Below are 22999 nucleotides of genomic sequence, written 5' to 3' on the forward strand. Positions count from 1 at the left end.
GTGGACATTGCATCATCAGGCAAGTGTCTGGAACCTGGTTGGAATCTGCAGTGCTCAGATTTTCTTTGTGGCTGTGAAGTAATTCATGTCTTCTATTCCAGAGTAAACGTATTTAACCAAACTAGTGATTGTTTGAGTCCGAGTTTTAAACATACTCTCTTGACTTTTAGGTCTCATACAGTAGTCTAATATGAAAAAGTAGTTGTACAAAGAAAAACCTTTGGTTTTGTCACCATCTCTTCCACAGAATTCACTTTAAAGGGATCTGCATGAAGACAAGAATTTAGAAAGGCGACCACATACAGTACATACTGATACCATTTTTTTTTCATCAAGATCCATGAATTAACTCCATGTAAATCTGTGAAATGCCACAAAACTGGCAATGCTCAAGAAAACGAAAAAAATTCTGGATCCACCCTCTAATCAAGATCAGCTCAAAAAAATGGTGTGTGTTCTTCCCTGACCCATACTGCATCCTTCAACCAGGTTTTGTGGGAATATGTTGAGCTGTTTTGTATAATCTTATAAGCTTTCAAACAGACAAAAAAAATCTCAACATAACCTTTAAAACTAGTCTGTGGATTGTATTATACGGTTGCCATCATGGTGGAGAGCACAGAGCTTATCAGCAGGGGGGCGGAAATCTTTCATCCCTTTACGTTATTTGGGGACATGACAAAAGCAAGGCAGCAGCAGAGAAAAGCACAAAATGTTAACATTTTATTTACAAAGTTGTTTTTTTTGTCATACAGAAAGTAAAAATGTAGCTACAACCTTGATTTGTGCAACAGGCGGCCACACTAAAAATCATGGCTCGCTGGTTGCACAGCTGCTATAGCAATAATTTTATTGGGAAAAATAAGGAACAGAAAAAATAATAATAAAAGACAAAAAAAAATGAGAAATAATGAACCCAACAACAAAACAAATAATTCATCCAACAAAATATTAAAAGCACAGACCCAAAACTAGATACCAGTCCCAAAGTTCTCACACGGGAATACATAAAGAGGGATCGACAGTGAAATTGTGGAATGCTGAGTGGTGGGCTGCCTGAGAACCTCTGGGGGCCATGGGGTGGTTGAGGTGGGGGGTGTTGGGTGGCTCTCAGTTCCATTTGGGGAGGCAAAAAAAAGGAGAAGAAAACAGACAGAGGAGAAGGAGGTTGAGGGTGGGGCAGCTCCACTCGGCCCACCCATCCGGTTCAGTCTTGCCCCATTAAAAGAGCTCAGAGCTGGGGGTTGGGGGGGGGGGGGTCGACGTGGATTACAAAGGCGGTGCGAGTTGTAAGAGGGCGGACGTTCGGGTTTGTGAGGGAGGAAGGGTAACTCGGTGGACTCTCGTTTTCAGCTCTGCTCGTCTTAATCGTCGTCCTCGTCATCGTCGTCATCGTCCTCGTCCTCTGGGTCTCGCTTCCTCTTCTCACCTTTGGCAGCCTCTGCTTCTGGAGGTAAACAAAAACAAAAAAGAGAAACCGGTGTAAAGAAGCGTCAAGACCAAAACACTGAATTATTATTCTAGGGAGGAATTGGTTTGGTCCCTAAACAGCACAGTTTCTCTTAAAACCAAGCTGACATATTTGAAAGAGTTGTTGTGTCCGAGCTACTGTCCACAATCCAAAAAGAATTCAGCTTGAGTTTTTGGCATAAATAAATTATCAAACTGAATTTCTCGATTAGATCTTAACTTCCTCAGCAACAAAAAGAGTCAAGGACCTCCCACATGATCAGCTGGACTTGTGAATTGTTTGCAGTGTTACTGAGTGTCCACCATCGTGTTTTGCTGTCCCTTCATATCATAATGTTACACGATGAGATGCTCAAAATAAACAGCGTCAGATACACGATCAGCCACAGCTTTCAAACCTCCGGGCTAATATTGTGAGGACCTCGACTCCATAAGATGTCAGAAATCACGCTGTACTGTCAGGCACCGAGAGATTAGAGGCAGGAGCTCAAAGTTTGGCCTCCGCAGATTGGACTTGTTTTTTCAAGCACATGCCACAGTTACTCCATCAGAATGAGGTCTGGGGAACTTCAAAGTCAACACCTTGAACTCATCACTGTACTTCTCATTCATCCCGGATGCTGCTGCAATCTGGCAATATTGATGCCAAACATGTCTTCAACAATGTTTCGGTTAGATTCCAAGTAAATTCCCACATTATGAATGCTAAGGTTTCCCTGCAGAAAACTGCCCAGAGCATCACAATCCTATCACCTCTGCCATCTTCATCTCCCTAGAAAAATGATGCTCAGGCCCCCGATGCTTCACATGATGTAAAAGAAAAATACAATTCCTCAGACCAAGCCACCTTCCATTGCTCCATGGTCCAGGGTGGTCCCTCACATGCTCACACTTTGGATTATGTACAGAAATCAGCATGGTTAATCTGACTGGTCTACAGCTGTGATGCACGGTGTGTTCGGACCCCCACCATCATTTACTTTACCACACAGGCCACCCTTTATTCCCCGTGCATATCAGACTCCCACCTCATAACAGGTGCCGATGTACGGACATAATAAAGTCACCCTTCAGTGGGTTTAATGTAATGTAATCAAGAGTATATTTAAACTGGATATTTCAAGAAATAATTTTAGATTTTGCCAAATATTTCTTTTTGATTTAGTAAATTGTATGTAGCTACATTCTTTAGGGTGCGGTATCCATCGGGTTGCCATCTGCAACTTCACTGCTAGATGCCACTAGATTCTACACACTGAACCTTTAATGCCTGTTAGGACTGGTTATAGTGCCATCTGTTGGATTCTCTCAGAATCTGCAGCTGGGTAGTTAAGAAACCGCCAAATAACCAAAAAGGTGAATATTGGCCGATTCTGACAGAGAGCGGATAATGTGGTACACCCCCCCTGGTCGAGCCAAGACTGGGTGTTCAGTTGTTCTTTAAGGAGATGGTACATACCGTCTTCATCGTCGTCATCATCATCATCGTCATCATCATCTACTTCTCCTCCATCCTGAGTTACGCCTTCCTCCTTGGTAGAAATAATTCAACGAGTTAAAACTAGAAATAAAGCATCCAAAGTCCAAATATTTTAACTGAGTTCTTTCTTTTACCTCATCTTCGCCGCTGACCTCGTCATCATCCTCTTCTCCTTCTACCTCCTCTCCACTTTCCTCTCCACTCTCCTCCTCATCAAAGTCCTCCTCCTCGCCATCCTCATCTTCCTCCTCTTCTCCCTCTGCAATACAAACAATGATAAGTCAACAACAGACAGAACCAAGGATGCGTCGACCAAATCATATAAACAGGTATTACATGTTTACGGTGGGGCAAGCAGCCATGTTGTGGTTAACATATGATTGGAAGCATTGTCATTAAAACCTTCTAACCTTCATTTTCACTGTCATCTACGCCATCACCGTCCACCTCTCCGTCAGAGTCGGAGGCTTCCCGGTCCTCCATGTCGTAGCCGTCCAGGTAGGTGAGCTGGGGCAGCAGCTTGAACACGCTGTCCCTGTAGTCGTTCAGGTTTGTCACTTCACAGTTGAACAGGTCCAAACTCTTCAGGTTGGCCAGTTTTTTCTGTTGATTAAATTCAGAGATGAGACGTGAAGATGTGTCTTGAGTTATTGATATCAGATGCTGATATGTGCACAGTGCATATAAGGTTGTGTGATATGTTACAGCAGACCAGTTATACTGAGCTGCAGACAGTGTTGCCCATCAGTGAGTATAACATCTGTGTGGTAATTTTAATAATAAGATGATTCAATCAATGTCATGAACTATCTTGATTTCTTGTTTACTTATTTGAATTAGACAAAAACTGGATTTCGAATCTGCTTACTTCGACTAAAAACTGCTTTTATTTTGAAATGTTGATGCAAAAACATCTAAATCCCCTTATCTTCCACCCCTAAGCTGATGAATTTTTATGACATGTATCCTGTATATTATGTTCATGTTCTATCCCGATAATGATAATAATCCTATTTAAATACAGAGACAATTGAGTGTTATATCTAAATATAGAGAAAGTAGCTGTTGTTAAGCAAGAACAGCAATTCAGAGTAATCTCATGTACAGCAGTGTGCATCACAAGATTATGTCTTAAACGCTTAAAATGCTTTGTCTTAACTTTTTACATGAACACAAGATAAAATAACAAAAAAAACGATGTCTGATCCCACTAAACCCAAAGTGTTCACATGCTGTAGACATTCAGATGGCCTGCATGTGCTGTGTGTTTCCTGTAAATGATGAATAACGAGACTGGAGAACATACCAATGGTTCCAATGTGCTGATGTCTTTCAATTTGTTGCCGCTCAGGTTTAGATGTGTGAGGTTGGGGAGTTTCTCTGCTAAAACATCAAGGCCGCCGCTGATTCTGTTGTCGCTCAACTCCAGCTGAGGGAAAGATCGCAGGAAGAGATTGTTTCTATAAAACACAGATTTATTTCCTCATTTGAACTTTTGCATTGTGTGGAATATAGATGGATTGTTTACCTTTTTGAGTTTTCCTAGTTTAGGCAGGTTGGACACTGACATTAAGCCGACATTTATCAAACTGAGGAACTCCAGGTTGACAAACTCGGATGTGAGGCCCTCGATTTTTCCTTCAGGTGATCGACAGTTGTCGAGGACGAGTTCTCGTACCTGGAAAATAGAATAATAGCACTTAGTATAACGTCACATTAAAAATATAACATCCCTTCTTTTATGCATTTTTATAAAACTTGTTATTTGATGATGGCCATTTCCTCAAAAACACTGTAAATTCATAATAATACAAAATATGTACTAGATCCTCTGTGTGGTAAATGTTTTCAAAGTAAAAGAACTCAGGGAACAAGTTGGCAAACAACAGGAACAAAGTGTCTTTAATTGTGGTTTGTTGTTGTTGTGCAAAGCGAGTAAAGGTTATCTTATTCTTGTTTAAACATTAGTAAAACAAGTCTGAAGGGGGAGTTTCTTTCAGACTCTTAACGCTAACACACCGGTTGCGCAACTCGGCGCAGGGACTAAACAACAAGGCTGCGAAAAAAAAGTTGTTGTCAAACGTCAAAAGCTTCACGATTTGAGCAGTAAAAAGCCCAACATGGAGGAAACGTGTCCGTGTAGAAACACACAGAGGGCTTCGTTGGTACCGGGGACGACAGTGAACCAATGATTCGTGTGAAACGAGGAAGAGCAAAGCAGCAGCAGCAGCAGCTTCCCACCATGACCTGCTGGTGCAGCCACTAATGACAAATGCAATGATTTTCGTGAGCTAGCTCGCTACAGGCTAGCCATTGCCCCCTTTGAAACGCTGCCGTGCGGTAGAGGAGCAGCTGTGCCCGCCGCCATTAGCCAGCAGCAGCGGAAAGGAGAGCGAATACACCCTTTGGTGAAGAGCTAGCTTTTCATGGGGGAAGTGGAATATCCCTTCGTCGTCGAGCGAACGGCCGATATATTGCCGGTTCGTCTCGGGGGTAACTACGTCGAGTTCAGGTCGAAGAAAATGTGTCGAGAGCGGAAATTTTTAGTGCAAAAAAAAAAACAAAGATGGAGACGGTTCCTTTCTCCCAGAGCTTCAAAGACGACAGAATGACAACATGGCGATCCCCGAGACACAGTATGCAGCTCTCCGAACACCTTCCATGGCGAAAAGTGATGTTTACAAATAGTAACGATGGTTTCTTGCACTGTGATGAATTAATTTATCCGTGTGTACGTGGTTTTATGTCGTGCTCGGGCTCCAGGGGAAGCACCGGGCGTCGAGTTTTCCCCTGCCCACGCATGAAGCGAGGTGCACCGGATCATTCAGGCAGCCTGGCCCGGTCCAAGACCTCCGGGCGACCGGTCGAGCTGTTTTAGCTCCAAGAAACATCGAGTCGAGCTTTAACGACATTTATTTACATGGAGAATGGTTGTTTGCGGGGTTTCGAGTGATTTCCTCGGCACATTTTGTTTCCTGCGACCCCGTTCGGCGACGGGGCCAATATGGCGGGAACAAAAACACGAAGTTGGGAGGCTGGTGTGTGATCGAGTCCCACTCGCCAGACTTCATTTAAAAAGTGGGATTTTACCACCGGCGTAAACGTGGCTGCTGCGGGAGTGTGGAGGCTATTTTCGGGGGATTTACCGCCGCACACTCCCCTTTTAAAAAAAAAAAAAAAAAGCCAAGCAACAGCTTAAACGTGGCTTTTAAAAACAAATCGCTTTAACGTGAAGAGTAGTGTTTGTGTAGAAATGTGACCGGGCTTCGGTGTGAAGAAGTGGTGAAGGTATGGATGACTCGTGAAGCAAGTCACTGTGTGTGTGTGTGTGTGTGTTTTTTTGTTGTCGCTGCTGATTGTGGCCGTTTTGATATTAACGTGCTCCGGGGAAATTTCACGACACGACCCGTGATCGGCGACTTCCCCGCGGACCCGCCACCCAAACCCGGCTATTCTCCCACGAACACCTCGAAGTTGTAAAGTGCATTTTTGGAATAAAGAGAAAGCAGCTATGCTAGCAGCAAACATGGCTTCCGAGGGGTCTGTGTGAAAGGTACCGCTCTGTGAATGGCAAACGCGGCGCAGGATGCAAATGTGCTAATACTAAAAAAAAAAAGAAAAAGCAAGGAAAGAAGTTTACGGATTGTGCTCCGTCAGTGGAGCTGAATCGTGTGTGTGTGCACCGCGGAGCGAGCAGGGTTAAAGCTGCGATAAGACCAGCGAGCTGAGAGAGGGGGGATCGCCGCTTCAAAGTACCGATTGAATCTCGCTTTTCTCCTCTACGCCCAGTCCGAACCAGTGTGGAGGGTTCGGGTTGTTGTGCGCCTGCTTTCCGCCCCAGTACGGAGGAGAAACACCACCGCGGAGCCCATGTGGTCACCATTGCGTTAGCCACACAGGTCACTCGCAAAGCAGAGAAAAAGTAGCCAGCTAGCTAGCGAGAGGCTAGCCAGAAAACTAAGGGCTGGTTTCTTTAAAAAAAGCACGACTCACATCAGACGGTGTCCTGTTTCTGAGCTCCAAGTGGATCCTCTTGTTCATGTCCATCTCGACCCCGTGCAAGTGAAACTTTTCTCTCCTGGGTTTCGCTGGGATCTTCAGTCCAGAGGCAGAGATGCCCTAATGGAGGGAGAATATAGGACTGTATAATGAACTGAGCCAAGCGCTAAGTTAGTCGGAGAGAGGAGAGACAACCATGGAGGGAAACGGGACTGAAACAAAATATACGCCCAACAGCGCCATCTGCGTCCAGATCCGCCCATCGCCCTCCACAGGGCCATTGCAGTCACAGAACATGACGCTGCCCCGAAACAGAGCTGTGGTGCAATTCATTTCTGTGAGGAAACTACTGTACGATGAGAAGCGGAGAGACAGGGGACGATTGTTCGATCGCCTTTATTAAAACCGAGGCATGTGTGCAATTTTTTACGCGAAAGTCGCATTCTGCCAATTGGACGTCGAAAATAAAAAAAAATAAAAGTCGGTCACACGAGGAACTCAGCTGCCTCGTAACTTAGTTCCACAGCTTGAAAACACTGTACACTTCATTTTTTCCTTTTGTTGCTTATTCATTGTATGTATTGCAATTTTTTTTTTTTTTTATAATTCCTGTATGTTTTTCTAACCTGTTGCCCTCCAAAAACAAAATGTATTTTCTTTCATAATCGTCCAGGAAATTAACGCTGTGAGAATTTTGTTCAATAAACTGCCAAAATGCATAAACTTTCTTGTGTTGTGTTGTGTGTTTTACATATTTCGTTGCAGTGGAGCATGTGGACACATTGCCAGAGGGGGTGTATTTGGTTTGCAGTAAAGAGAGCATTGTGCATGCATATGGTTGGGCTGGGTACCCCCCCACCCCCAACCCCCAACCCCCTTTACTTCCTGAGACACCAGAGCCCTGAAGCAGAAGTTGAGTAGTAACCGTTGATTCTGCCCCGGGCAACAAATCACCAAAGACATTTTTGACGTTTAGTCAAATTATATATAAGGTATAAGGTATATAATTATATATAAGGTCAATAATGTGAAGATTAGAGTGAAATACACATTGAATCCAGCTGAAAATAGTGTGCACCCACTTTATCAGCCATCAACAGCATATTATCCAAATACTCCATCTTTAGCCTTGTGCATTTTAAATGTACTGTATATTGTCTTTGCACTGTTTAATATCAGAGATTGGTAGTTTAGAGGGGACACCAGGAGGTGGCACTGTGATATCTACTTTGGTATTTCTCCAACTTCAGTTTCTTTGTAAAATACAGTGTGTGAGTGTGACAGCCTTTTTTTTTACTGATAACCAAGCATATGCAGAACTCTGTCTTTTCTTGTGTCTGCTGAACTTCTATCAGCAGAGGAGTTCCCTGGGTTCAGCCTTTGATCTGAGCTGGAGGTCAAAGTAGATATCAAGGTCCTGGTGATGGATGGAGATGTTCAGGGTTGTTTGAATTTGAATGTGGAGCTGGAGTAGGTTTGTGATACTTTGCAGAGTGAGATCTTACAAGATGTGTTTTTTTTTGTGTGTGCATATTTCCCACTGCGGCTTTATTCCAACCATGAAATAAACACTATATGAAACAGACAAATACACATTTACCGTTCTCGCACTGTAATTGCATGAGGTCATGTGTGGATTGTGTTGAGGCTTCTTCAATGCAGCAGGGAGTGAATTCAACAAGGGACACTCAACATTTCCCCGACAGTGCTGGAGGCAATTGGCAGCTGAGTGTTATTTACCTTCTTTCACTGAGTCGCTCAAACACACACACACATCAGCGCTCAATGTGCTGTGAGAAGATTGAGAACACACCCCAGCCGAGCGACTCTCCATCTGGGAGATAAGATGGGTCGGCCCTGATGCTGGAGTTGAAGACAGGATTTCTGACTTTGTGGCTTTTTTCATCATCGGAGTTTACCACAAAATAAGACACATTTAGCATCTTGGAAAAAAAAGCAACACTTAGGGGTTTAGAATTTTATCATATCAATAACCTCATTTATCTCTGTCGGTTTTTCAGCCTCCAACATTTTGTCTGTCAAATTACCAAGTTTAATAATTGTCCAAATTCTGTTAAAGTCTATTTGTTTCCATTGCTAGGCAACAGCAACATTTTACAAACGACCCAAAGCTTGCACATTACAATGCCTGCAAAACAAAATAGTTCATTTAATTAACCAGTTTTTTACACACGCACTTTTAGTTTCTTCTGCTTTGCATTATAGGCAGCAGTCAAAACACCTGTATGGGTGTCTTCCATAACCACAAACTTTTAGTATTTTATCCCTATCACACACCGCCCTTACTCAACCTGCTCCAGTCTTCTTCTTTTTGCCGTCCTCCATCAATGTTGTGCCAACTCCTCCAGCTTTACAAATATGATAAGAGCAAAGCTGCAGGAACTCTCCCAGCACTTTGGTAATGGTTAACCAGATAATTCATTAAGGGGTGGGAATAGAAAACAGTCAGAAGTTTATCTGACTTCTTCTGTGCGCTCTGCCCGCCTTCCATGAGTTTGAATTCATTCATAGTGGGACTAAGAATGGAGGAGACGTTGGAGCAGGAGAAACAAGAGACAGAAGGTAAAAATCCAAATGACGACCAATGTAACATTTAAAATGTCTGCTCTTCTTTTCAAATGAGTCCTTTACTTATTTCCACATTAGAAATTCAACTCACAACATAGAATATATTACTTTTGGATATAGAACACTACCTGAGCTATTCACTAGAAAGACAGAAAAGTTTAATCTTTGTTATTGTATTTTACAATCAAGTGTTTTATGTATTTGGAAGAGAAACTTCTATAATCCATATCTTTATATGTCACCAGTAACTTTCATTAGCCAGCCACGAATTACAAATACTTCTTGGTCTGTCCTTGATTTCACTCTTCACTCGTCTACATGGTCTCTTTGCTCGGGTTTCTGTTTTAAAGGTGGAATCCGCCGCCGATTGCGGGACAGGGATCTGCTCAGAAAGAGGAAGGCCGAGGCGGAAGAGAAGGAGACTAACCAGTGGGTTGTGAGGTAAATTTATAGAGAAAGTGCAGTCAATATGAGAGAAGTGAGCTAAATTGGCAGCTCTGCTCCTTTGGACTCTTTGGTTCAGCAATGAAAAAAACCCACAAATCCACAAATATAAGAACTTCAGTGTAATAACACTTAATAAATGTTTCAATGCAACAGAAACAGAAGTTGTTTAACAGAACTCGCATAATAACACTGTGCCTTACAGAGCACAGTGAATTATCAGCAAACCCAGCTGCTTATCACTTGTCTGGTTTGTATTGAATATGGAGCAAGAGGAAACCAAAGGTTGCTTTGGTGTTTCTGTTGACGCCCCAGATCCAGGTCAAGGACTTTGTACTATTAGCTTTTCTAACGTATCACAACGAGCTGTATCAATGTCCACTGTTGTCGGGCTTGATCACATTTACTGTGCTCTTTCAGAGAGGAGAGGCAGAGGAAAAGATCGAGGGCTGATGAAAAGAGCGGCACAAAAAAGAGAGGGAGGCCCAGGAAGGGTGAGCCCACGCTGGAGATACCTGTCAGTCAGGACGAGGCAGCATCTGCTCCGGAGGCTCCTGCAGTAATGGGAGTAGTGCCTGAATCTGTGGGGGTTGACTCAGAGCAAACATCAGGCTCTCTGACCCCCTTGTGCGATACAGGAGATGACAAACTAGAGTCACAACCAGAGTCTGTCCCTGTCGCCCCTGCCTCCATCCAAGTCCTGGAGCGTGCCATGACCTCTCTCTATGCTCCTCTTCTGACTTCTCCAGCACCAGTTAACCAGAGTCCAACCCTTCTTTCTTTCTCAGTTCCTGCCCCTCTCCCCACCAGTGTTGTAGATGGAGCTTTGGTTCTTCTGAAAGCTCCAGATGCTGTTTCAGTCCCAGCTCCATCTCAAGTCCCTGTTCCAGTTCCAGCTCCTCCCCAGGTAGAGACCCTCTGCACAGAGGAACGAGACAGAGACGCCTTTGACCAGGTCCTGATTGAAGACTTGGGCCCAGATGAGGAGGAAGACCTCTCCCTATTGCAAGACAAAACAGCTGATGAAGGTATGAGCACAAACAATCCTTTGAAACAAACAGTTTAAGACTTTATGCTTTCTTTCTCCAACTTTACTCTTTCTCTGAATATTAACCACCTTTTTTGTTTTTTAGATTTGACTGAGCCACCGTCGATCAATATACCTGAACAAGACAGAATGTTCTCCATTCCAACGTTGTCCTCTCAACCTCCACCAGAATATCTCCAAGGAAATTATTCTAGCTTGTAAAAAGATACTTTTGTCTCAGTTCAGGACAAGCAGAGCCAGATTCCTTCCCTTCTTGTCAGTGTGCACCTGAGTATTGTTTTGGTTGGTGTGCAGCCTGTTGGTTGAAGAGAACAAACATGCTGAGCATTAGCATCGCTTATTTGAAAAAAAGAATGTATGAATTTAAATCAAACCTGTATCCATTATTTATTCTTGGTTTGTGCTTTGCATTAAGTCAACGGAAAAACTTACTAGCTTTTATTTTAGAGGTGAATTGTCTGTATTACTGGTAATTCTTTGTTAGTTTATTTTTTTTTACCAAATAAAATACAATGCTTATAATCTTAATGTTGTCAGTATTATCTGTAAATAAGAAAAATATCTATCAACTGTAGATTGATTGTTTACCCTTCTGTGATTGTGCCACTTTGCCTTCCTTTCGCAAATATTAAATCTTGTGAATGCGTTTTCGCATGTAGGCATTTTCATCAGTGTTGCATCTGCCTGTTGTGCTGTAAGAATGTAAGTTCATATACTATGTACTTGAGTGAAATATTTGTGTTCAGTATTTGTGTAAGTAAAAGTAAAAAGTAAAAATACCACAATGTAAAAATTACAAATTGCAAATTAAACGACTATATATAAATACAATTAGGACGTTTTATAAAAATAAAAGTACTACTAGTCTTATTATTACCGGTATTATCAGTAACCCGTTTAGTTAAAGTGTTCATTATTCAGGCGTTTATCAGTGTAATGTAATTGCCCATGATATTACTGATATTGGTATTTATTTTGGATGCATTAGCACATGAGCAACATTTTAATGTTGACGCATGTAAAGGTGAGATATTTATATCTTCTCTATCTACAACAATGCATTAATGTCAGAGCAGATTAAACTACTCAAGAACAATAAAGTAAATAAATATAATATCACATCCCCCAGTGACTATGTTGTTGCACATGTTTTTTCTGTATTTTTAAATAAAGTTTTCTTTAAAAAAAGGTAAATGAAGCGACTCTCGCCTGCCCCCTGCTGATGGAAAACGCGCAGTGTGCTGCAGCGACAGGACATGTAACTTGACGCCTTCAACATACATGTGCGACTTTTGTGAAGCAGCACATGTATGTTGCACTGACCTGCTAGAAACACGTGATGAGATCAAGGGAGATCAAAGTCTCTGCTGCTGCCACTCACACGTCTGTCACCTGAAACGCTGCTGGTTGGCCAACCATTAAAACCCGACTTCCGCATCGAGGAGCTCCCACGTGTGGCAGTAGAAGGGCGGATGTTGAGTGTGTGCTTGTTGAGCAGCATTAGCATTAGCTCGATCTAAGCTAACTGTTATCTAATAGAGTTAAACTAGTGTAACGTCAGTAAACATGGCTCCTGTGTGTGACTGCTGCTGCGAGAACATCCAGAAACTGAAGCTGCAGGTTTCTGTGATGAGGAAGGAGACGAGGAACCTGAGGTTCAGCTCGCACCGACACACAGTGGAACAACATCTCTAGTCCTGCTTCTCTTTAAGGAACTAAACATGTTGTGCTGTCTTCTCTCCTCCAGGCAGATGTTGGACAACGCTACACGAGCCCATCGCAAACAGCTGAATTCCGTTTATTCTGCAGTGGCCAAGGGGGGACTCGGTGCAGCAGGGAAAGAGCTGACACCACCTCCACCAGCAGCTCCAGCTCCACCTGCAGCTCCATCTCCTGCTTTAGAACAAGGTGACCACTGCTGTGAAGTCAATACAACCATAATACAACCACTGCATAAGCAATACAAGCCTCTTCCTGCACTGGTACTTAAAAAAACTACAGCTTATTATTTATATCGTAGGTTATTTTCTTTGATTAGTCACTTACTATTATTATTATATATACTGTTGCTGCCATTATTACTATATACTGCTATTATATTGGTATAATTACTATCATATATAAATATATTTTATGTTATATTATATACTATATATACTGTACTATTTTTATATACTGTCTAACAATAACATTACCATCATATCATAAGTACTATTACCATCATCTTGCCACTGCACCTTATCTACCTATTTATCTTGTGTTTCTGTTTTTATTCTTTGTACCTCAATATTTTTTATTTTATTCTATTGTATTGTATTTTATTGTATTCAAATATACCGGCTGCTATGCGACTTAATTTCCCTTCGGGGATGAATAAAGTAATCTATCTATCTATCTATCTTAAATGTAAAAAAACAACAACAACCCAATACCAAATCACTGCTCCTCTGTAGCACTTATATACATTGTCTCAAGTATAAATACCATTAGTCACTCTTTGGTAAATAAGACATTCAAATATACAAAATCAAATTAATGCAGAAAGGATATATGTAACTTGTAGCATAAAGGGATGTGCAAAGGGTGAAATAGAGTAACCCAGGCCCATCAATTAAACCACATTTTAATCTACTAGATTCTGTTTTTTGTTGGATCTGCACCACATTGTTCACACTCATAAATATCTGTCCCCTAAATCTGCCGGATCTTTTTTCATCCAAGATCCATTAATTAATCCCTGGGAGAAATTCCTGGATCTGTCCCCTGATCTGGATCCGCATAGAAATTGAATGGGTTCTTTCTGGACAAATACAGCATATTACGTTAATGTTTTTTCATAATTCTGCTAACAAACAAAAACATATGACACCATGACCTACTTGTTAGAGGTCAATTACAAATAATTGTTCCTTTGTGTGATTACTGTTTTATTAATGTTCCGAATCCCTTTTCTCACCTATACAGGATACATCCAGACGGCCCCGATCGGTTACATCAGCTCCTGTTTCTCGGTGAAGAACGGGACCCCCAGACAGCCCACCATCTGTGGCCCCTCGCGCGCTGAGCTGCGCATCCAGCCGAGTGTTTTCAACAACCCGGAGCACGCCCTGATCGGCCTGGAGCAGTACTCCCATGTCTGGTAGGTCACATACGTGTTGGTGTCCTGCAGGTTTAATAGTTAAAGTCTGTAACTTTCACGGTTCAGTCCGTGGGGTGTCGCTGCTCCCCCCTCAAAAATAGCTTAAGATATTATTGTAATAATCAGATTTTATTAATTCAGTCTCATGTCTCAGTTTTGTGATCTCCAAATAATTGACTGTCTGTTCAATAGGGTGAGTCACACATAGAGTGGTTGACAAGTGTTTAGAAAAGCATCCATTTATAGGAGGTATTGGTTAGTTTGTTGGTCTGTCAGCACGACAAACTGCGAAATGGATTTCCACTTGGTTGAACAATGGAACTTGGGCCAAGAAACTGTCCATCTAACTTTGGCAGGGAGCTGGACAAAGAGGCAGATCATTGTGAGATGGGATGTTTTTCCACATTTCCATCATTGTCCCAGGGAATAATGTGTGAATCTTGTAGAATCATATCAGGCATATGTAGGGGACTGATATTTATGAATGTTGCATGTTTGGTGTGGCCTCTATTGAATTTAAGGGGACTGTTGGCGGAGGTGTGAGTTCTTCTGAGTGACATTCGAGTTTTGTAATGTTACTGCACTGAAGTTTGAGGTAAAAAGTGTTAAAATGTGTTTGTGTGTCATGAGATTTTCTTGTTTGACTGAATCGTCTCTGTTTCTCGACTGTGTGGGCGAATGAAGCCGTGTGAGACTGAGGCTGTTTTTAAAGGCTTTAAATTTCAACGTGTTTGATTATTCAGCGATTGCAGCAGTGAGTGCGATTGGATGAGACTGATGATTTGTCCCATTCTCTCTTTTTTTTTAGAACTGACTCATTTCAGCAGAACACCATCTGTAAACATTTAGATTTTATGTATATTTTGTGGTCATCTCTGTGTCGACAGGATCATTTTTCTCTTTCACAAAAATGGCCACCTGAGTAACAAAGCCAAAGTGAAGCCTCCCAGACTGAACGGTCGGAGAGTGGGGGTGTACTCCACCCGCAGCCCTCATCGCCCCAACGCCTTGGGTCTGACTCTGGCCACACTCGATAAAATTGTAGGTGAGTAACATCAGCTCGGTCTTATTAAATATATTCAAACATTTAACAGCTCTATATGTGATTGGGTGTTTTGTGAGAAGAAATGTACAGTCTGGGCAGGATGTTAATATATTTTCACACTAAACTCTAAATGCTGGGCAACATAGATGTACTTAATATTGTTCCCTCCGCCAAGGACTTTATGTTTTCATCTGCGTTTGTGTCTTTACAATATTACACAAAAAGATTTTTACTGATTTACATGAAACTTTGTGGAGGGGCGGGGCATGATCTGAAGAACCAAGAAGCAATAGGGTGCTTTTAATTTTTTTTTTGATTTCTCAGAGAATAATTCATGTAATAAACCCCATTCTCCAGAGAGTTTTTGTGCTTTAGTAGTTTTTGTGTAATCCTGCTAACAGCCAAATAGCAAAGAAAAGTGTATTTCCTTGGTAGAGGTAATAATTCTTCTCTATAGTAACACATGCATTCCTGCCATTCATTTTCTAGGTGACACAATACATCTGTCAGACATCGACATGATTGCAGGCACCCCGGTCCTGGACATCAAACCTTACATCCCAGCGTACGACTCCCCACAGACCAGGACTCACAAGGAGCCTTATGATGTGAACACACACCAATCAGATGCCTCCAGTGAGGAGGAGTCCAACATCTCTAACCTCCCTAACACCCCACATACCGACACTCAGTCAGAACAGAGAGGTGAAAGAACCGATTGTGACGTGGCGCAGCAAGTCTCAGAAGACAAACGTGAAGCTGATGTTCCTTTAACAGATTCATCTGGAGTCAGCTCTCAGTCATCTCTGCACCGAGTGCTGGAGGAGGTCAAGGCCTTTGTGATCCAAGATGATTTCTGCCAAAGTGAGGAGCAAGTGTCAGACTCTCCAGTAAAAAAGTCCTCAGAGTCGACAGTTGAGCGTCCTTGCTACGGAGAGGAGGTCCTCAGCACCATCGCTGATTGGATCAGATCGCCTCCTGTTGCCAGTCTGGAGGTACGCTTCACTCCTCGTGCCGAGAGGGAGCTCGCTGAATTCCTTACCTCTGATGTGTCAGGTAAGACGCTCATATAGTATACAGTGGTGGAGGAAGTACTCGAAGATTTTACTCCAGTAAAAGTACAAATAAAACGACAGAAATGTATTGAAAGTGAATAACAACTTGCTTTCGAATATATTTTAACTATTAAAAGTAAAAGAAGTTGCAGAGCAGAGTGTAGCCTATTCCCTCATGCAGAAGTCTACTACATCTTTACCGTTGTACATTCTGTTTAATAGAAGAATAACACAGACTGGCTGAGTCTCTCCTATAAGATAAGGGTGATGTTTTCCTTCTCTCCACAAGAGGGTGCTGTTGTGACATTAATAAATCCGAAAACAGTCATTCATCATTGAAAACAAAACAAATGTACTGTATGTGCCACACAGGACCTGATGATGGTTCCAGACCCAGGTTCAAGTTCCTTCACAGTGTAGAGGAGGCCGCTGCCGCCATCAGAGGAGTGCTGTCAGCGGACCCGCGGTCAATCTACATGCGGAACCGCTGCAGGGACCGGCTCTTCTTTTTCGCCCTGGACACGGCTGACATCACCTGCTGGTTTGGTCGAGGGTTTGCTGAGGTGCTGCAGGTCCGATATGTTGAGCACCAGAATGCCACCACGTCAGAAACCCAGTGAAAACGCTAGAGCTGGATAGAGTCTTTTCAAGGAGGAACAAGCTTCTAAAATGTTTCTCGACTGATGAATAGATATTTCTGTTGTGTGATTAGAGATGTATTACAATCGGACAGATGAAGGACAATGAAGGTTCATCGTATCTGTTATAGGTAGATTATAGATTATTTTAAAGGTTTTAATGTACAATTTCCTTTTTATTACTTTTTCTGCCCCGTGTGATTAATAAACTGATCATGAATGAATGAGTGGACTTTATTTCCCATCTTTTAATTCTTACAGGTAGAACTCCACATACAACGAGTAATTCATTAATCCAAATTGCTACAATTTTGTTTTGTATCTTTTGTATCTCCTGATTGAGCTAGACTCAAATATGTATTTTAGGACTGAGGAACAAGGGTTTTGAATATGAAACATGGTTTTTTAGGCTCTTCATATGTTTGGAATCTTATCTGTAAAACAATACCATCGTAGAGACGTCTGATCGGTCTCAAATTTGTTCTGCAGCATGAGACTGACCACGAACACACTGCCAGGGTCATACAGAACTAACTTCAATAAATACTGCATCAGACTATAACAGCCCTGATCGCCTTTGTTCACAAACTGAAGGAGGCACAGTGATTCAAATTGTAATTTATATATTCAGGTTAAACATTGTAATGAAAAAAATCAAGCATGTCGGTTTAATTTATCTGGGTGAAGGTTGTGGTTTTGAAGTCTTTCTATAGGCAGAGAATGAGAAACACTTGATAAACAGCAAAACTTTTCATTAATCTGAAGTACAACATTTAATGAAGGATGTGTTAAACCTCCTGACTGTGTTTGCCTAATGTATAAACAAAACACATTGAGGTGAAACCCTCATTTTCAATGGTGCTGAGGAACAATATATAAAATACATAAATCTAAATTTAAAAAGAAATAAAATGAAACAAGGTTTGAATTAAAAGTACAATGTTTAAAAGTAAAAGTTTATGGGTGATAACAAAAAAAAGGGGTGTTAATTAATTATCGGCCTCAATGGTATTAAAGATATTTACTTGAAGTTTAGTTGGATTCTTTGTCAATATTTATAGGACATTTATTATATTGGTTATTGTTTTATTGCCCAGCCCTATCAATATTGAGTTAAGACATCAGCGTCCTGTAGGGGGCGATAGTGAGCTCCAGTGCGGTCTGTATGCACCCACTGCGCCACAAAACAGCCAAAGAAGAGAAACGGACCAATAGGAGAGCTGACATTTGTGTTTTGAACGAGACGCGGTGACTTGACCGTCATTCTACGCAGATTTATTTTTCCTTTTCACGTTTCTAGCGCTGGTTGAAAACCTGTGGACGCCTGAGAGGTAAAGTACGTTTACACAGCTGAAGAAACAATAGCTCGACTAGTGTAAAGGCTCGGACATTAGCTAGCTGAATGGAGCTAATGCTAGCTAACCACTGTCGTTGACACAAGTTTGTTATTGTAGCTAATGTTATGCTAACTTTCGTCCTTGCTCACATTGTTGAGTCGTGAATTCCCCTCAAACCTGTTTCTGTGTAACTTCCTTTAAACGCAACCCTAATGTCACTTCGCTTCCGGGCTGGGTCATTAATGTTTATATGATTTATTTGTATGAACTGTCCATTCAGCTATTTTTACAGCATGTTTAATAGTAGTATGTGTTTGCAGTTGTACCTATACAGAGAGACATGTCCTCCAGGAAGTCAAGTTCCACTGGGGAAGGCTTGGTAAGACATTTACACTAATGCAAAGAATACAGCTTTAAAGTATTAATGAGCAAACTGAGCACATTTGATTGAAACTTTTCTTTTTCTGAATTATAGCCCTCCAGTAAAAATGGAGAACGTACCCCTTTGCGAAGTATGGAGAACGGGATGCTGCACCTGTCGACTCCATCATCGAGACGGAAGTCAAGTGCTGACACAGTGAAAACCATAAAAGTGTGTTTATTAGAATATGTAGAATTACTCTCATGGTTTTCAGTGTTTTTTTTTGCAGCATGTTCTTACATTTTCTATCAATTTGATTGAACAGGATGATGTCCCCCTCTATGATTGTTCTCCTGAAGCCGCTTGGGGACTCGGAGATGTCTCGTTTAAATCCTTCATCTGTCCCGGGGGTGAGGTGGAGATTTCGGGCTCCTCGGTGTGTGCAGAGCCGAGCATTATTTTGCCGTACGACCAGGATACATCCATCACTGCAACAGAAGATACAGTCATATCTGACAGTGTGATTGTGGAGTCTTGCAGTGACCACACTGAGCATCCATACGCCAATGTGGAGATGATAGATGCTTCTTCAGGTGATGCTGAAGCAGCTGCAGCATCCTTTTATGAAATCGACAACACTGCCCTGGCCTCTGGGAGCCTGGAGGATGAACATGCCACACACGATTCAGTAGTTTCCCCTGATGACTGCAGTGGAGACAGAGATGCCTGTGATGGAGGTGAGGTGGAAGCTGCAGATGTCACCAGACAACATGATGAGACAATTCCTCTGCCCCAGACACAGCTTGATGAATCTTCACAAGACGACAGTTTAAATTCATCTAACGTCTCTGACTGTGGCTCATTGTGTCAAGCTGATCATCACCACTCTACCAGTGTACATGGTGTTCCTGTCACCCCCACTGTCTTTGAGACTAAGGGAACTAAACTAAGTGATGTAACCTTCAAATCCTTTAACTGCAGTGGAGGTGAGATAGAACTTTTAGATGGCACCAACCTTTTAAATGAGACTATTCCTCTTCCAACGGTTACCAGCACTTTGTCCTACAGTGACAGCATGAATCAAAGCATTTTAGCTGGTGACCATGATGTGCAAAACGATAACGATCATTTAGATCACCCGTACTGTTGTGATGAAAGTTATTCCTCAACTGCAAGTGGAAACCTTTCCACTGCCCAGGAGCCATTGTCCTGCAGCACTGATGAAATTGAAGAAGTTAAACAGATAAGCTTGGTGGCAGCGGATAGCGAGACTGACGGAGAAGAGGATGCTGCCTTTGGCTCTGTCTTCAAAGTTGAAGAAGGGGTGGACCACTCCAATGGCACCTCATTGTTTGAGAAGACTATCTCTCTGTCTGATCACCATGCTGTGGTCTGCCAGCCCCTGGATGACAACACTCTCCTTGCTTCTGTGACACAGGATCAAATCCAAGCTGACTGTGAGCTACTAAACTGTCCTGAGGGAACTGATGAAGTTGTTTTAGATCAACCACCAGTTTTCTACACATCTTCGCTGATTAACACATCGTTGAATCAGTTGGATAATGAATCCAACTGTCAATTCCAAGAAACATCGAAGCACTCAATACAACCCGAAGAGAGTGCGTTGCCTTCAGTACGCCAAAAAACAGAGTCTTCTGACTGCAACAAATCTGTGGCTTCAGCAGAGGGTCCCACTCCAGTGGAGGTGCAGCAGCAGCATCTGGAGATCGTCTCTCAAGTGCATTCAACTCCTGAACCCAGTGAGGAAAAAGACAGTGCCCTTGGCTCATCGGAAAAGGGACAGGCCCTTTATAATTCTGCTGAACAACTTCACGCGGACAATATCCCAGGCATTTTGAAAGCTCTGTCACAGTGTCCCTCATTAGCATCAGCTCTGAAGTTTGGAATCCTCAGTCCTGTTGTTAGGAGAATTTCTACATTTAAGAATCCTACTGATCGTGCTTCAGATCATTATTTAGCAGACGACTCAGTTGTCAATGGTGAAAAGAGCATGATGGCTCCTGTTATTGGTGACCCCGGGTTATGGGCAGAGCATTTAGAGAGCCCCATGCCACTTCCGCTGTTCAACTCTACAGTACTGGGTTACAATACCCAGTCAGGCCCTGTCCCTGAGCCTGAAAAGGGTGCGAGTGTGAAGCCTTGTGCCATTACTCAGTCTGAAGCAGAAAAGCTGGAGTACCCCTTCATTGCTGATGGTCCCCTGCAGCAGCAGCTCCGGCAGATGGCAGAGTTCCTCATGTTCGCATCTGGAAAGATGGGCCCAGCTGGTGTTTCTGCATCTGCTCTACCTCCTGCTGCCGCCACAGTCCCATCAGCAAGAACTGCTCCGGCAGAATCCCATAGTATTTGTGTGGGCACCAGTGCTGTGGAACTGGTGGACCACAGCATCAACACATCTGGCCAGTTTGAGAGAAAGAGAGAATTCACTGTGGTTGATTCCTGCACTCTCACTGACCCTCTCCTGTGGAAGTAAGTGTTGGCTGTGAATTCATTATTCAACAAACCTTAGGTGATTTCATGATTGTGACATGACTAATTCTTCTTTCTGTGTTTCTCCGTCTGCCTCACTCTTTCTATCGATTCAATCCCAGTTTACCTCCAGGGAGCCTTGAGTGCTTCCCTAGAGAGGAGCTGGAGCAAAGGTTACGGTCTAGCATGATCATGGTGGAGGCCCTGGTGCAGCAGTTGACTGCAGCCCGAGCACAGGCGTGTCCCTCTGCAGGTCCTGCACCTTCAGAGCTCCGAGAGGCACTGGTGCAGACAGACCACACTGAACTCAGTCAGGTAAAGACACATTCTGACAGCTGACTGTGGGACATGTGAAAAAATTAAAGTTGAGGCAGCTTTTATAGTTGATGTATTACAGAATCTCAATCTTAATTTTCAAGAATTGCTTTTTCCTATTCTTTACAGACCTCAATGTACCGAGATCTTTATATGGAGGCTCTGAGCAAGATTAGTGATTTGGAGCTGGACGGAAGTTCTCTGCAGAGCCTTATTCAGTGGATGCAAGGCACGAGGGTCACCATGGTGAGACACGACACAGAGCGATACAACACACTCTGGGTTGTAAAGTTTAAACTTTACATAAACTGCAAAATAATGTTCAATGATTTAGTTTATTCATGTGGAAATTTCGTGTTAATGCAAATTTTCTATGTTTTTTATGTAATTTAATGACATTTACATGTATTTTTCCCAAAAGGCTTCTCTCACTGGTGACACGGATGCTGCTCTCTCTAACATGAAGGAAAATGAAGGTGTAGTTAGAGAGGACCACCAAAGCCTCACTGTACATGTAAGTAAACATGTCTGGAATGTCTTACTCACATTACATCAACCGCATTGTGTTTGTGTAATTATCCATCCAGCAATTATGTGACAGCATGTGTACACTCCTCTAAGGCAACATGTTCACGTGCTTGAAATGTAGATGATATTTGTTTCCCCCGTGTGGTTTAGTATGGTAAGATGACAGCTCTATTGGAGAATACAAAGGAGACACAAACGCGAATGATGCAGAAGCTCAAAGATGCTCTTCACCAAAGAAATGACATGAAGACACAGATGGAAGACGCCTTCACAGCCAAAGAGGCGGTAAGGACAGTAGATCATCTGTTAATTATCATGGGGCTATTTTTAATTGAGTACTTCAAAACTTTTCCATGTATTTTTTGTGGAACAATAAGAGTAAATATCACAGACTTTTTAATACGTTACGTTTTATGTAGCGGAATAAGAAGTTTCTGCCCTTGTTTAATATAAATATAAATTATTAGGCAGAATTTCCCAAGTGAATTTTGGTCAATTTTTGTGAATTAGTGCCATAAAGTGGTTGTTTGCTTGTTTCCAGGCCTTCAGTGCCATGGAACAGCTCAGGACACACTGTGGCACAGAAATGTCAGAGCTTCAGAAGAGTTTGGGGTCACAGCAACAGCTCCTGGCCGCCCTCAACCAGGCCTATCCAGAACAGGTAAGAACAAAAAGCACTGTTTTTTATTCAGCTTAATATCCTTCATAATGTGTTTAATTAAATATTTCTCTCTCAACTAATGCAGGTTGCATTAAACCAGGCCTACAGTGAAACGCTGAGCTCAGCTTCTAATCTTTTGTCTGAAACCATGGAGGAGCAGTCCAGTTTGATCCAAGAAGTAAGTCCAGTATATCCTTTAAGTAAAAAACACTGTTACACAGTGTGTTGTGAGTCTCAAAATTATAAATCAAAAAGAAATATATACAAATATATATGTTGATAAAAGAAAAATAATTTCTGCATTGTTCACCCGAATTGATTAGTTCTTCTAATTTATCCTCGCAACTAAAATGTATTCCACGTCAACATGAGAGCAAAGTACTTTATTTATTATTTTAGA

General features: G+C 42.2%; 3 protein-coding genes across 5 annotated transcripts; 2 read left to right on the forward strand and 1 right to left on the reverse strand.

The window, feature by feature from the left end:
- Positions 1-710: 710 nt before the first annotated feature.
- Positions 711-7176, reverse strand: anp32b (acidic (leucine-rich) nuclear phosphoprotein 32 family, member B). Of its 2 annotated transcripts, none has more exons than XM_061089833.1 (7): positions 6944-7176; positions 4479-4628; positions 4257-4379; positions 3361-3553; positions 3085-3209; positions 2930-3002; positions 711-1444 (listed from the first exon to the last, which is right to left on the reverse strand). In XM_061089833.1, the coding sequence occupies exons 1-7, from the start codon at positions 6995-6997 to the stop codon at positions 1365-1367; spliced, it is 798 nt and encodes a 265-aa protein (XP_060945816.1). In that variant the 5' UTR covers positions 6998-7176; the 3' UTR covers positions 711-1364. The 2 variants fall into 2 exon arrangements, with proteins under 2 accessions (XP_060945816.1, XP_060945809.1); XM_061089826.1 differs by having other exon boundaries at positions 711-1447; positions 6944-7175.
- A 2247-nt stretch (positions 7177-9423) lies between these two features.
- Positions 9424-11558, forward strand: hemgn (hemogen). Its single transcript, XM_061086220.1, has 4 exons — positions 9424-9532; positions 9889-9979; positions 10403-11010; positions 11116-11558. The coding sequence occupies exons 1-4, from the start codon at positions 9460-9462 to the stop codon at positions 11229-11231; spliced, it is 888 nt and encodes a 295-aa protein (XP_060942203.1). The 5' UTR covers positions 9424-9459; the 3' UTR covers positions 11232-11558.
- Positions 11559-12496: 938 nt separating this feature from the next.
- On the forward strand, positions 12497-17111 carry trmo (tRNA methyltransferase O). 2 transcript variants are annotated; one of them, XM_061092070.1, is made up of 6 exons: positions 12497-12685; positions 12778-12938; positions 13995-14169; positions 15057-15214; positions 15704-16270; positions 16642-17111. In XM_061092070.1, the coding sequence occupies exons 1-6, from the start codon at positions 12597-12599 to the stop codon at positions 16887-16889; spliced, it is 1398 nt and encodes a 465-aa protein (XP_060948053.1). In that variant the 5' UTR covers positions 12497-12596; the 3' UTR covers positions 16890-17111. The 2 variants fall into 2 exon arrangements, with proteins under 2 accessions (XP_060948053.1, XP_060948062.1); XM_061092079.1 differs by having other exon boundaries at positions 12631-12685; positions 12782-12938.
- The last annotated feature ends 5888 nt before the right edge of the window (positions 17112-22999 follow it).

This window comes from Limanda limanda, chromosome 2, assembly GCF_963576545.1.
Source record: "Limanda limanda chromosome 2, fLimLim1.1, whole genome shotgun sequence".
NCBI classification, from domain to species: domain Eukaryota; kingdom Metazoa; phylum Chordata; class Actinopteri; order Pleuronectiformes; family Pleuronectidae; genus Limanda; species Limanda limanda.

Excerpts from the sequence above, each read along its gene's own strand:
- anp32b (XM_061089826.1), bottom strand. The coding sequence starts at position 6,997 with ATGGACATGAACAAGAGGATCCACTTGGAGCTCAGAAACAGGACACCG. Across the intron at positions 4,629-6,943 it reads GAAACAGGACACCGTCTGAT|GTACGAGAACTCGTCCTCGA; the intron begins GTGAGTCGTGCT and ends TCTATTTTCCAG. Across the intron at positions 1,448-2,929 it reads TGATGACGACGATGAAGACG|AAGCAGAGGCTGCCAAAGGT; the intron begins GTATGTACCATC and ends GTTTACCTCCAG.
- hemgn (XM_061086220.1), top strand. The coding sequence starts at position 9,460 with ATGAGTTTGAATTCATTCATAGTGGGACTAAGAATGGAGGAGACGTTG. Across the intron at positions 9,533-9,888 it reads GGAGAAACAAGAGACAGAAG|GTGGAATCCGCCGCCGATTG; the intron begins GTAAAAATCCAA and ends TCTGTTTTAAAG. Across the intron at positions 11,011-11,115 it reads AGACAAAACAGCTGATGAAG|ATTTGACTGAGCCACCGTCG; the intron begins GTATGAGCACAA and ends TTTGTTTTTTAG.
- trmo (XM_061092070.1), top strand. The coding sequence starts at position 12,597 with ATGGCTCCTGTGTGTGACTGCTGCTGCGAGAACATCCAGAAACTGAAG. Across the intron at positions 12,686-12,777 it reads AAGGAGACGAGGAACCTGAG|GCAGATGTTGGACAACGCTA; the intron begins GTTCAGCTCGCA and ends TCTCTCCTCCAG. Across the intron at positions 15,215-15,703 it reads CACACTCGATAAAATTGTAG|GTGACACAATACATCTGTCA; the intron begins GTGAGTAACATC and ends TTCATTTTCTAG.